General features: G+C 37.7%; 1 protein-coding gene across 17 annotated transcripts in view; it reads right to left on the bottom strand.

The window, feature by feature from the left end:
- The window catches only part of SIPA1L1 (signal induced proliferation associated 1 like 1), a 417,008-nt gene that overhangs the window by 28,108 nt on the left and 374,876 nt on the right, over positions 1–14,024 (bottom strand). For all 17 annotated transcript variants that reach the window (XM_077122897.1, XM_077122901.1, XM_077122902.1 and 14 more), the window contains one exon: positions 8,934–9,373. In XM_077122897.1, coding sequence (XP_076979012.1) covers positions 8,934–9,373 — 440 coding nt within the window. The remainder of the gene's footprint in view (positions 1–8,933; positions 9,374–14,024) is intronic.

Genomic DNA, 14,024 nt, shown 5'->3' with positions numbered 1-14,024 from the left:
AGAGGGATGGGTTTTAAATAGGCTGCAAAGGATATTTTCAGGACGGGGGGAGAGCAGCAATTAGTCACCTGCCAAACTGCTGCGGCAATCTGGGCAAAGACTGAATACTGGCTTAATGTCAAGAGGGTCTGGTGTTCTGTGATTGCGTGTTCAAATAAGCCTGCGGGTGAAAAGATAACAGGGAGGATAACAATTAGGGGGGACTCCTCCCACTGCGTTCAGCACTGGCCAACTTTGTACTGCATGCTATACTGGGCTCCACAACTTTGTACTGCATGCAATACTGGGCGCCACAACTTAGGATGCCGTGAGGAAACACTAAATTTACAGAATTGGGGAAATAAAAAAATAAATGATGTAGGAGTGGTTAGTAAGGAGTGAGTGAACAAGATACTGGGTAGTGTTATGAACATTATCATTTCATTAAACATAGTTGAGAAGAAATCATATCCAGACTCGGCATTTAAAAAGGGTAGCACAATCACTGAGAAGAAAAAATATGATGATAGAATGAAAAAACATCAAGGGGTTCTGTCCCTCTACAGAAGTTTTGAAGCAAGAAGAGGTAGAAACATCTTTTTAAAAGCTCCAGAAACTGAAAAAGGATCGCAGAAACAGGGCAAGCTCTGACTTAAGAAGAGGCTGAATGGAATATCTTGCAGCCGTAAGATGAAATGATGTCCTGAAACATATGACAATGTCAATGAACCTTGAGGACATAATGTTGAGAGGAATAAATCAGACATAAAAAAGGATATACACTGTATGATTTCATTATGATTCTGATAAAGGTAATCTCACAAGTTACACTGCAGAATATAGCAGACCTAGATATACTCAGAAGCTAGAGGAGGAGGAAAGGCTACCTGTGCTGGTTTGAAAGGAAGTATGCCCCCTAAGAAAAGCCATGTTTCAATATAAATCCCATTTCTTAAAGGTAGAATAATCCCTATTCAATACTGTATATTTGAAACTGTAATGAGACCATCTCCCTGGTTGATGTGATTTAGTTAAGAATGGTTGTTAAACTGGATTAGGGGATGACATGTCTCCACCCATTTGAGTGGGTCTTGATTAGTTTCTGAAGTCCTATAAAAGAGGAAACATTTTGGAGAATGAGAGATTCAGAGAGATTCAGAGAGAGCAACACTACAAGGTAGAGAGTCCACCAGCCAGTGACCTTTGGAGATGAAGAAGAAAGACACCTCCCGGGGAGCTTCATGAAATAGGAAGCCAGGAGAGAAAGCTAGCAGATGATGCCATGGTCGCCATTTGCCCTTCCAGCTGAGAGAGAAGCCCTGACTGTGTTCGCCATGCGCCAGGGTCTGAGAGAGAGACTCTGAACTTCATCGGCCTTCTTGAACCAAGGTATCTTTCCCTGGATGCCTTTGATTGGATATTTCTACAGACTTGTTATAATTGGGACATTTTCTTGGCCTTAGAACTGTAAACCAGCAACTCATTAAATTCTCCCTTTTAAAAGCCATTCCGTTTCTGGTATATTGCATTCCAGCAGCTAGCAAACTAGAACACTACCCAAAGAGGTTATATCTAAAGGCGAGGGAATAGATACAAGTGATGATAACTAATTAGCAGGTTTATAAGTAACACTGCCATATTGAAGGTGAACATGACTGAAAGGGTACGATGTATAGTGTCATATAACCCAGTGATTAAATTTATGATTATAAATGAATTATTTCAGTGGTTCAATAGTGGATAAGGAGTCAATGTAGAGGGATATAGGGGGAATACTAAAAATGCACTCTACGGCCAACAATTAATAGGCAATTAGATAGTGCTAATGGTCACAGTTTGCCAACCTGCAATCAGCATCACTCTTGTCTCTTAAGAGCACCTGGGGCTCAAACTGAGGCGCTATAAAGGTATCACACACTAAGAGGGTTCCTAGGTCAGATAAATTCTGAAACCCAACAGGGGCCACCCTCTTCAGGATTATCCACTGACTGCAAACCCCTGCTCTTTCTCAGCATGGAAGACTCGGAAGGGCACTTCCCAAGGATCCCCACAGAGAGGGATTAAAGGAGAAGGAGGAGGTTTAACAGAGAAAATGGGATTTGACAAATGAATATGGCTGCTGAATTACTCCAGTGATTTGAGCAGCTAGAAGGAAAAATCTGAGAGGATGGAATGGTAGCCCATGACAAACTGTGCAATTTGTTCTGTAGCTGCTTACTGAAGTGTGCTTTGAAAATTATTGCTTTTTTTTTTCTTTCTTTGCTTTGTATGTATGTTATATTTTATACTAAAAAATGTTTAAAAAAAGCAGACTGGAGATGGCAAAAGAGAATCAGTGAACTTGGAGATAGGCAATTGAAATTATCTAGTCTGAAGAGAAGAAGGAAAAATGAGTGAAGAAAAATGAACAGAGCCTGATGGACTTGTGGGACATCATCAAGTTTATTACAAGTCACTGAAGAAGAAAGAAAGGGGCAGAGAGAATGTTCAAAGAAATAATAGCTGAAAGTGACCCAAATTTAATGAAAGGCATGAATATGCACATCCAAGATACTCAATGAACTCCTAACAGCATAAATCCAAATAGACTCACATTGCAGCATATTATAATGAGACTGTCAAATGCCAAAGATATAGAGAAAACTCTGAAAGCTGCAAGAGGGAAGCAACATGTCACATACAGGGGAGACTCAATAAGATTAAATGCCAATTTTTCATCGAAAACCATGGAGGCAAGAAGGCAGCGGGAAGTCTTCCAAAGTGCTGACAGCAAAAAAATTGCCACCCACGAATTCTATACCCAGTAAATGTGTCTTTCAAAAATGAGGGAGGGATTAAGACATTTCTAGATAAACAAATGCTGAGGGACTCTGTCACAACTAGACTGGCCCTGCAAGAAATGTTAGAGTTCTGAAAGAAAAGGATACTATATGATTGACTGAAACCATGCAAAAAAATAAAGATATCCTGTAAAGACAATGCTATGGGTAAACAGAAATACCAGTACTATACTTTTTATTTGTACCTCCACTTTTTTGCTTCCTATAGGATCTAAAAGGCAAATGAATAACATATAATGATAAATCTGTGGTTTTAGACTAATAATTACAAATATGTAATTTATAAAAATAACTACATAAGGGTGGGAGGATAGAGGGCTATTGTAATATAGTTTATGTAAGGTATTTAGACCTTAAGTTGGTATCAAAGCAAACAAGATTGTTAAAGAAAAAAATTTAAGCCCAAGATAATCACAAAGAAAATATTAGAGTATATATTCAGGTTACCAGGGGTGGGATGCGAGGGAAATGGGGAGTTCATGGAAAATGAATGTAGGGTTTTTGATCAGGGTGAAGAGAAAGTTCTAGTTTTTGATGGTGGTGAGGGTACTGCAATTTGCTAATGTGATTAAATCAACTGAATGGTATGTTTGATAAGGGTTGGGATGGGAAGATTTACATTATATATATGTTCCCACAGTTAAAAGAATAAAGAAAGAAAAACTAAAGAGATAATGGCAATTAATTGTAATATATGATACCGGATTGGACTGAAGAATGGAGGAGAAAAAGCTAAAAGGACTTGATTGAGATATAAGAAAAAACTGGAATACAGAATGTAAGCTTTATATAAATGTTAAATATCTTGAACTAGATAACTGTACTTAAGATGATTACATAAGTGAATATCCTATTCTTAGGAAACATACATGGAAGTATTATGAGTTCAAGGAATATGATGTGTGCATCCTGCTTTCAAATATTCAGGAAGATAGGGGGGAGGGAGGGAGGGAGGAAGGAAGGAAGGAAGGAAGGAAGGAAGGAAAGAAGGAAAGGAAAGGAAGGAAGGAAGGAAGGAAGGAAGGAAGGAAGGAAGGAAGGAAGGAAGAAGGTAGGAAGGAAGGAAGGAAAAAGATAGACACAGCAAGGATGCTAAAATATTAAAATTGGTGGATCTGAGTATTAGGGGTGGAGGTGAGTTAGAGTTCTCTGTGTTATTTTTGCAACTGTCCTGTAAGTATGAAATTATTTCAAAAGAAAAAGTTAAAACAAAAATACAAAAGACTGTTAATAGGTGTTGTGGGAGATAAATGTTGTCAAAGGAAAAATGACTAGATATTGCATTAAGGGAAGTGGATAGTGCTTAAAATAGAGGAAATGACAGAAAACCTTTTGTCCTAAAATGGTTTTAACAATCTGCAATACATTTGACAACTTTTATAAAAACAACCATTTAACAGGTATACCAGGTATTACTAGATTACTGATAAGGGCACGTTTAGTGAAGTGGAATGACCAGCCGAAGGCTGCACATCTGATGACTAGAACTGAAACTTGAATCTGAATCTTAAGCTCCAAATGTAGAGCTATTTTCTCTAGGTCTCTCTCTCTCAACTTCCTGGAGGTGGTGGGATGGTACAAAATTTCTTTAAAAAAAAAAAAAAACCGAACTATTTTCAAATACCTCTTATAGGTGTCTATACAAGTTTCACAATCTGACCCTTGAAAAATCTTCATGTTTACAAAAGACTAAGCACAGAAAAACCATTTGTTCTATCTTCACTGAGGTCTTTATTGTATATTTAAGCTGCAGCTGGAGGAATTTCAGTTACAGACAAAATGTTGAAGAGGAAGAGTTTTGAAATTACTCAGAGAGGTTGTGGACTCTTTTTTATTGAGAATTTTCTTTCCTTTTTTTAAAGCATAGGATGATTTTTATATATGATAAGGAATAGACCTGCCCAATTCTTTCTGGTCTTATGATTTATTTGCCTTTGGAAAATTTGGGCCTTCTACATCAATGGATGAATCTGAATTAGTTTCTCATAAAACAAAGTAACGGCCAATATTTATTGATGAGTTCTGTACCAAGGGATCCAATATTGTGGACTGACTGGTGCTCCTTTTCTCAAAATTCATTTGAATTTCAACCACATTCGAATTTCAATCAAACTGAAAAATTATACTCATTGTATGTACTACCACAAAGCAAAAACGACTATTTAAAACAATTCTTACCTAACAATAGGTTAAAGCAAGTAGAGCTAACTAAATCTTTTAACAGAAAGATCTGTGATTTCAGATGCTTCATTTCCAAATTCTGGATTAATCCATAAAACTTATAAAAATCATATTCCTTTCTTAAGAAAAAAATTTTTAAATATGTAGAAATGGAGCAATTAATTGTTGGTAATTTTCTAAAAAAGGTAGAAAGCCTTATTCTTTACAAGCATAGGATACTGAAAACAACAAGGAATACAATTTAAACACAGCAGCTCTAAGACACACATAGAGGCACATATATAGATAGGCTAGTATGTTGGGTAGTAAATTCTCAATGTTCTATATAAACTAAATATAAGAAAGCCCTTCTTTTCCTCTACTCTCAAGAAAGTAATTTCAAACCTCTCCTTTTTTTTTTTTTTTTAACAACTTTTCCAGCATGAATAGTTAGCTTTTTAGGGTAACCAGAAAAAAACGCATTCCAGAAATGGAAATGCACTGACAATTTTGGGCAGTTAACCAGCCCCTCTAGTGAATGCCAGACACTGACCAACTAATATCCAGATATTGATAAACATTTGCATATAAGCTGTTATAAAGTCTCTCCCTGTTATGTTTTACAGATTTTATGTAGAAACGACTTTAATAAAATTCATGCTATAAAGGACTTTATGTACCTACTGCATACATTTATATATAAAAGCACTCTACCTCTCGGCAAATATTGACACACATCTATACAATAAGCTATGAAATGTATAGCAGCTTTTACAAGAGCCAGTAGTTGAGAATTAATGCTATGCTTGAGCTGCTTTATTAGTAGAGGCTTTGAATCATTAGGCAAAAACTGAGTACATTAAGGAAGTAGTTATTCATTTATTAATCAAAATTTACTGAGCATCTATTATGCTCATGGGGGCATGTGTATGCAAGATGTCGAGGATGAGCATATAAGGAAAAGTCCTCTTACAGGGGGTGGCAGTAAAAATGTTTACATGATCACCTAGATGGGTACTCATTGGCTATAGGGCTCCAAGGGCCTAAAAGAAGCTGGAAGAAGGCAGTTCTGATACATGCAGAATAGCTGGTTAAAAGGGTGGGCATAGAGGTCTGGACACCAAAACCAGGTCAATTAAGTACACACAGAAGAGGTGGGTATGCTCTGGTACAAGGTGGGTTTTCTAGCTTTATAATGCAGAGTCTTAAATCTAGTTCCAATATGGGCAATGCCATTTGTCAGACGGACCAGAGCCTTTTTAAAGCTGAGGAGGGTCCTTGCCCCACACAATTTGGCACTGCCTACCAGCAAGGCCAGAACTTTAAGAAAAAAATGAACCCAGCTGATGAAGTCTATTAAGATAAGAACGATTTTTACCTCTCCTATGATCACCAAAATCATTTTTTTGAGAGATTCATTTTAAAATCAGAAAATGAAAGAGCCATTACAAAAAATTAAAATCTCTCCCTAAATTTCTGAGCTTCAGGGAAGATACATACATATTCTAGGGAACAACATTTTAGAGCAATTAACAGCCTTTTTAATTGTAGGAAGTTATCAGTGTATATGGCTTCTCTTAATGACATTTGAATATAACAATCCTATGTAATTACCAACCTACATTAATGCAGCTCTCCTGGGGTGCCATAAAAAACCTGCACAGTCATCAACAGGGAGACTGGAGAACAGAGAGGAAGGAACAGAGCCCAGCCAGAAATATGCAGTGGAACTTAATCACTGTAATTTAGTTTTTGTCACCGAGTCCCAGGTACAATTTCTTTTCTACACTGTCAAGAGATCTCCATATTAATTGCTGTTCCTGTCTTCTGGGGACACAAATACTCTTATTTGCACTGATTTTGGTTTCTCTTCCAATGTGCATTTGGTGGCTGAGTCCCTTTTTCCTCCAGAAGAGGAAGGCTGCTAAATCTCTGATTATTCAGCTCACTCTGTAAAGATTAACAGACTGAAATCACAAAGCATCCAAGTTCACAGGGTCTAGAAGCTAATGTGACTCAACCTATCAGTGGGTGGGGAGCCCGCCACCCTCCCTGAAAGACCACATTCTTTTCTTCTCTAGCAAGCTTGGCTTTCAATAGAAGTTATTTCTAAATGATAATTTAAATGACTTCTGAAGAGCCAGATTGAAGCAGAAAGTTTAGACAATCCTTTGAGGCCTTCAGGCAGTTCCACTCAGCAAATTCCAACAATGCAAGTTCAGGTACCTAATTTTCAGAGGGCTTTGCAGATCCCTGGGGATTTGTTAGATAATAGCATGGCCTGTGTTTTGTGCATTAACCTCAGAGGTCCAGCTGCTCTCAACCTTATGCCATGGTGATTCCATTCTAGACCTCCATAACCAACTTTCTTCTGCCATCAAATTAAACTACAGATATAGCCCAGATGGAATATCATTCTTAATAATAAAAAAAAGACATACTACTTTCAAAACAAAGAACTGAAAATCAAAGAAACAGGATTTGAGGTAAATCTAGAAACCCACAGAGAAATTATTCTGATTTGAAAAATGTTCTAAGCCAATGCACAAAAGATGCACTGGTGACGGTGGGGAGTATCTAAAACTGTGAGGGTCAAAATTTGGTACCACGTGATTCTATGTCTATATTATTTGATGCCTAGATGTCTCTTTCACTTTTCCTAAAATCTCCCTTAATTCACTTAAATCAGACATTCTATTTTCTGAATTGTGGCAAGTTAACTAGGTGCCTGCTACTCAGCATATGGAGACTACTTTCTCAACTTAGTTTTTGCTTGGGGGCTGTGTAGTTACTGATCTATTATGATTATTTTCATTATTGCCATGTGATAATAATAGCAAACAGGAATAAAGCTCTTGAAATACTACATACCATAGGGCCAACCTGGAATTTTAAAAACACAGGAAGCTCAGTAATCTTACCAGTAAGAAGGGAGATACAATGAGAAAACTGAATACTTAACTGATCAAGTTAACAAATTAAAATTAAGGAGATGTTCTTTTTCATGAAGGTTATTTGGGGTTTACTAACAGATTGTGTGCCTGGATTACCATTCGAAAAGTAAAACTAAATTAAGCTTCTCTACTATCTTTCTTTAGGGCATAAGCAATAAAAGGAACCCAACAGACAACAAAGTTAGTTGTCATGCAAGCTGATCAATGACTGAGAAAAATAAACAGAAAAAGAGAAAAGACATTAGAGATTAACAGTCCTGAAAAAAATAGTGATGGAATGTCTCCTCCATAAGAGGAAGAATCCTTTGGACTTTAGGCTCAAATCCAAAACAGGGAAAGAAAAAGTTTTTATTTTGCCTAGCAGAGTGATCTCCAAGGATACAGGGGAATGTGTAGGTTTCTATTCTAAAGGTAGATGGGATGTGTCTAATTTTAGCTACACTTTTTTATTTTGGATACCCATTACCCCTCAACACATCACCGTCAGGAGCCAATTACTGAACAAAAATTACCATGCAAACACTGAGTAAGTGATGTTCTCTGACAGAGAGGCAGAGCAGTGTAAAGGATGCATTTAGCATCATAAATAATGCTGTGCTAGTTTTGGGAAAAAAACATGGTCAAGAGATTTTTCCCAAGATCTTCAGAAGATTTTCTCTTTCTAGTCTTTCTCACTAGTAAAAAGTCAAAATTACAAGGATATACTTCTCCTCTCTAAGTCTGGAAAATAGGAACATTTTTAAAAATACAAATACAACACTACAAAAAAATTTGCAAACTTTTCTCACAGTTTAAAATAATCTCACAGATTAGCATCACAGAACTATTTATAAAGTATTTTACTGGCAAATAAAGGCATTAAATACATAGAAATAATTTTCAGTGCCCCAACAAGCCTCCTTTCTTCATCCTTCCTGAGCTAAGCAAAGTGGGACAAGGTCAGAAAACTACACTTAGGACTGGGTTGGAAATCAGAGAAACAGCATGGAAGGATGGTTACCTTGTGTGGGAAGCAGCATCATTTATACTGAAAGTGCTGTTCTCCCTTGTCAGAGGGTTCACACCTACTTGGCTCTTGCTGTGGATATCCAAGCTCAGGGAAGACTCTGCTTTCCGGTCCAACCCGTGGCTGTCTGTCTCTAAAGTCCGATCTGCCAATGAGATCACTTCACTGGAACTATGCCACAGGGGAGCCACTTTCTCCTTGCCTGGCCCTGAGCGAGGCGATGAAGTTGCCCCCAGGGAGGCTGAGCTGCCGAGGCTGGGCCCATAGGAGGTGGTGTCGATGCCACTGTCTGCAGAAGTGCCTTGCAGATAGTTATAGCTATTGAGTTCAGATTCGGTACGGTCTCCATCATACCACTTCTCATCACTGTGGGCACTCGAGGCGTTGCTGGAGAGGGTATTGCTACTGGAGTGGCTCGAGTAGTGGCTATCAGACTGAAAAGGAAGCATGAGTTACTTAAGTATGGGTTTTGCTTCTTGAATACCAGAAAAAAAATAACAAGGAGCAAGCTACATACACTGTGATGTGTCCGGCTATAGGGTTCTCATGGCACAAGAGTTCCAATGGAAAAAAAAATAGAAGTAAGACAGGAGATGTCTGGGAAAATCTCTGTGACTCTGGTCCACATGTTTTCCATGGCAAAGAATGCAGGAAACATTTTTTTTAGAGTCCATTTTTCATTATTTGAATTATGTGAAAGTATCAACACAACTGAGATAATTTTAATCAGAAAAATTCTAAAGTGTCATTGAAAAGTATTTTATATTTTTATCTTAAAAACAGAAAGAAAATGATGCTTTGAAAAGACTAATAATTACAAAATGTTCTTGATTCTAAAAGCCCTACTGCTGAAAATAAAAGGACAGGCTGAATACAAGACATTCTTAAAGAGATCATTCCCTTCCCAAATTAGTATCTAGTTAGGAGTGCTGCTTTCTCAAAAGGATGCTTTGAACTCAGAAATGCCAGAAGAATTCAAAAAGAAAAGTAATCTTTTCAACAAATGGTGCTAGGGAACTGGATATCCACATGCAAAAATGAATGAAGTTGAACCCCTACCATACTGAAAATTAAACTAAAAATGGATCAAAGACCTAAATGTAAGAGCTAAAACTGTAAAACTGCTGGAAGACAACACAGGGGTAAATTTCTATAACCCTGGATTAGGCAGTGGTTTCTCAGATACAACACCAAAAACACACACAAAAAAACCAGATAAATTGCTCTTCATCAAAATTAAACATTAGGTGGTACAAGGGTGGCGGCCTAGTGGCAGAATTCTCACTTGCCATGCTGGAGACCTGGGTCTGATTCCTGGAGCCTACCCATGCCCAAAAATAAAGAAAGAAAGAGAGAGCGAGAGAGAGCGAGAGAGAGAGAGAGAGAGAGAGCGAGAGAGAGAGAGAGAGAGAGAGAGAGAGAGAGAGAGAGAGAGGGAGGGAGGGAGGGAGGGAGGGAGGGAGGGAGGGAGGGAGAGAGAGAGAGAGAAAGAAAGAAAGAAAGAAAGAAAAAGAAAATTAAACATTTTTGTGTTTCAACTAATAACCCTTAGGAAAGTAAAAATACAACCCACAGAATGGGAAAACATTTGTAAATAATGTATCTGATAAAGCACTTGTATATAGAATATATAAAGAACTCCTATAATTGAACAACAAAAGACAACCCAATTTAAAAAATAAGCAAAAGACTTGAATAGACATTTCTCCAAAGAAAACTGACAAATGGCCAGTAAGCACATGAATATAGCTCAGTATCATAAGTCATTAGGAAAAAGTAAATAAAAGCCACAATGAGGTAACAGTTCATACCCACTATAATGGCTAAAAAAAAAAGACAGAAAATAATAAGTATTAGGAAGGATGTAGAGAAACTGGAACCCTCACACTCTGCTCCTGGGAACATAGAATGGAGTAGCCACTGAGTGGTATGGCAGTTCCTCAAAAGGCTAAACAAAGAGTTACCACATAATTCAGCAATTCCACTTTAGGTATGTATATGCCTAAGAGAAACGAAATGAGGAATGAAAATATGTATCTACATAAAATGTGGATGTTCATAGCAGCATTATTCATAATAGTCCCAACATGGAAACAACCCAAATATCCATCAGGGAATGAATGGATAAATAAATTATGGTATATACATGCAATGGACTATTATTCAACCACAGAAAGGAATGAAATACTAATACATGCTACAACATGGATGAGCCTTGAAAACATGGTAAATGGAAGAAGCCAGACACAAAAGGCCACATATTGTATGATTCCATTTACATGAAATATACAGAATAGTCAAATCTGCAGAAACAGAAAGATAAGTGGTTGTCTAAGGCTAGGGGGAGGCAAGGTGAAAGGCTTGGGAGAAAAGTGAGAAATGACTGCTAATGGGTATGGTGATAAATCTTCTGAAATTAAATAGTGGTGATGGTTGTGCAACTCTGTGAACACAGTAAAAACCCACTTAAATATACACTTTAAAATGGTGAATATCATGGTATATGAATTATATCTTAATTAAAAGGTGTATACATAGTGGCTTAGAAAGAATATTTTATAGATTTTACCCAAAACCTCAAAACAGTTAGGACGTACTTAAAGAAAATAAGACTTCAAAAGATAAACGAAAAAATAACATTTTGAAGAGAGGCAGGAAGTCAGATACACTGTGAAGATTAAGAGAAAAAAGAGGAGGAAGGAATAACCATATATGTGCATTTATTTCTTGTGGTTGAGAAAGGAATGTGCTCTTCATTGGCTGAGTAGGGCAGGAGAACACTCTAGTTATACTTCAAAGTGAAAACCTTAAACCAGATCAATCCCAGTCTTTTACCGCTGTTACTCCAGTTGCTTCTTTCCCTCCCAATAACCAACTTTCACACTATAAAGTTTTCATTAATTTTAAAAATTTGTACATAGAACTTCTTTAGCTCTGGACCTGTACTGCAGAATTCAGAAACCCACCTATGGCTTGAGCACTTAGCATGTGACTAAGTCCGAAGTGAGATGTGGTAAGAGTGTAAAGTATAAACCAGATTTCTATAGAAATATAATGAGAGCCACATATGCAATTTCACATTTTCTAGAAGCCAAATTAAAAAGTATATATATATATATATTATTAACATATTTTATTTAACCCAATACATCCAAAATATTATTTTGACATTTAATTGATATTATAAGATTACTGAGATAGTCTACATTCTATTTATCGTACAGGGCCTCCAAAACCCAGTGTGCCTTTCACTCTTTATCACGTCTCAATTCAGACACACTGGCCACCCGTGGCTGGGGGTTAATGTATAGGACACTGTGCCTGTAGGCAGGAAAGATTAAACAAAACATTCCAAGTTTTGTTGTGAGGCCACACAGGAAGGGAAGAAGTCTTTTAGCTTCCGACCTGTGAATCAATGCAATGAGATTCAAGATACAAGAAACAGAAATCTGATGTAGGGTTTGGACATTCTTTATCCCAAGGAAAAATTTTATATAAACACAAACATACTCTGGGCTAAATCAGGTCAACTTATGATCTGAAATATACCTCTCTGCTCTGTTCCTTCTAGCCCTGGGAATACTAGGAATATTCTCTTCATGGGCTCATGGCTAGACCTATTCCTATTCAAAGAATTCTAGCCAAGGAACAATTTATTATTACCATAATTCATCCTTTGGTTTTTATCCTTCCCACAAGCTCAGGCCAGGGCACGGATGGAAAAAAATATATGCTTTAAGGAATCCCACATTTCCTCTTTTATGACCCCCCGTTTTTCTCCCCTCTTCTTGCCCCTCGCTTTGAAGCAAGTGAAAGCACCCAAGGACTCTTCTCATCAAAACCACTTCTCAAGAAGGATGGAATCAAGACATTTTCAGAGTAATCTGTATTTGAAAGGAAAGTCAAGACTAAGCAGCATTACTTCAGTGGACGCCCCAGTGGCAGCGATGGGACAGCTGTAAAGGACTCTGCAGCTGGGAACTTTACCAGAAACCCTCTCGGCCACAGGATTGAGGAGCGGCTGGCCCCCACTGACACAGGGCTTCCTACCCCCACTGCGGTGGCTGCTTGCAGATACGGTCCTCTATCATTGATCATCTCTCCCCCACCCAGGTTTAGGAGATGATGAAGGAGTCAGAGCAGGCGACAGTGAATATTACAAAAAACTACTGAGGGTGCACGGGTGGTTCGATAGCAGAACACTGGCCTTTCGTGTGGGAGACCCGGGTTCCGTTCCCGGACCATGCACCCCCCCTCAAAAAAAATCTACTGAGACTCGGAAGGGCATCCTGGGCTTTTATAGTTTTGTTTTTTTTAATTATAAATTTATCTGGCAATATTTTCTTCTTAGTGTAATACAAAAATTAGATTTTACTCCCTGAAGATGCTAGCTGGGGTGCCACATAAGGCTTGTTCTTGGGGGAAAAATTTTAAATCATTTTGACTTTTGGAGTGTTCTAAGATTCTTGTGCTTCCACGCTTTTTATGAGCTTTAAATGTAGATATATGTGATCTGAACTAAGAGGCCTGGGAGCACACAGCAAGGAGGGGAAATTCACAGATCAAGTGGGATAATTTATCACTTGCAAGTAGACCTGTGAGGACATCACATTTCTTTAGTAAATCTCTCTCCACAGAGCCTAATGTAAAGTCTGGAATACATTGCTTACTCTCAAGTTTTTTAGCTTCATGTTCATTTCTCTAGAGCAAAACACATATGAGCCTTCTTATCAAAAGTTTCCTCAGCATCTTATAAATTATTTAATATGAAATACAGTATTTCCTCATCCTATAAAATACATGAATACAAATACACACATTCCAGTGAACAGACAGACGAAGGAAGTCAACTGCATTTAAAAAGTGAGGAAAATGACATAATGATAGCCTCTTATTACCAATTCTATCTGTAAGTGATAAGGTAATGACATAATTCTATGGCCAAGATCAAAAATTTGTGAACCAATGGAAGATAAGAGAAGTAGTAGGGGATAGTTTAGAGGGAGTCATCTGTCAATCACCTTGACTGATGCCCCAACCACATTTCATGCTTGTGATTATATAAGCAAATGAAATGCCTTCCTT

Source organism: Tamandua tetradactyla, chromosome 12, assembly GCF_023851605.1.
Source record: "Tamandua tetradactyla isolate mTamTet1 chromosome 12, mTamTet1.pri, whole genome shotgun sequence".
Classification (NCBI taxonomy): domain Eukaryota; kingdom Metazoa; phylum Chordata; class Mammalia; order Pilosa; family Myrmecophagidae; genus Tamandua; species Tamandua tetradactyla.
The sequence above is the reverse complement of the archived record's forward strand: the minus strand, read 5'-3'. Positions and strand labels throughout refer to the sequence as shown.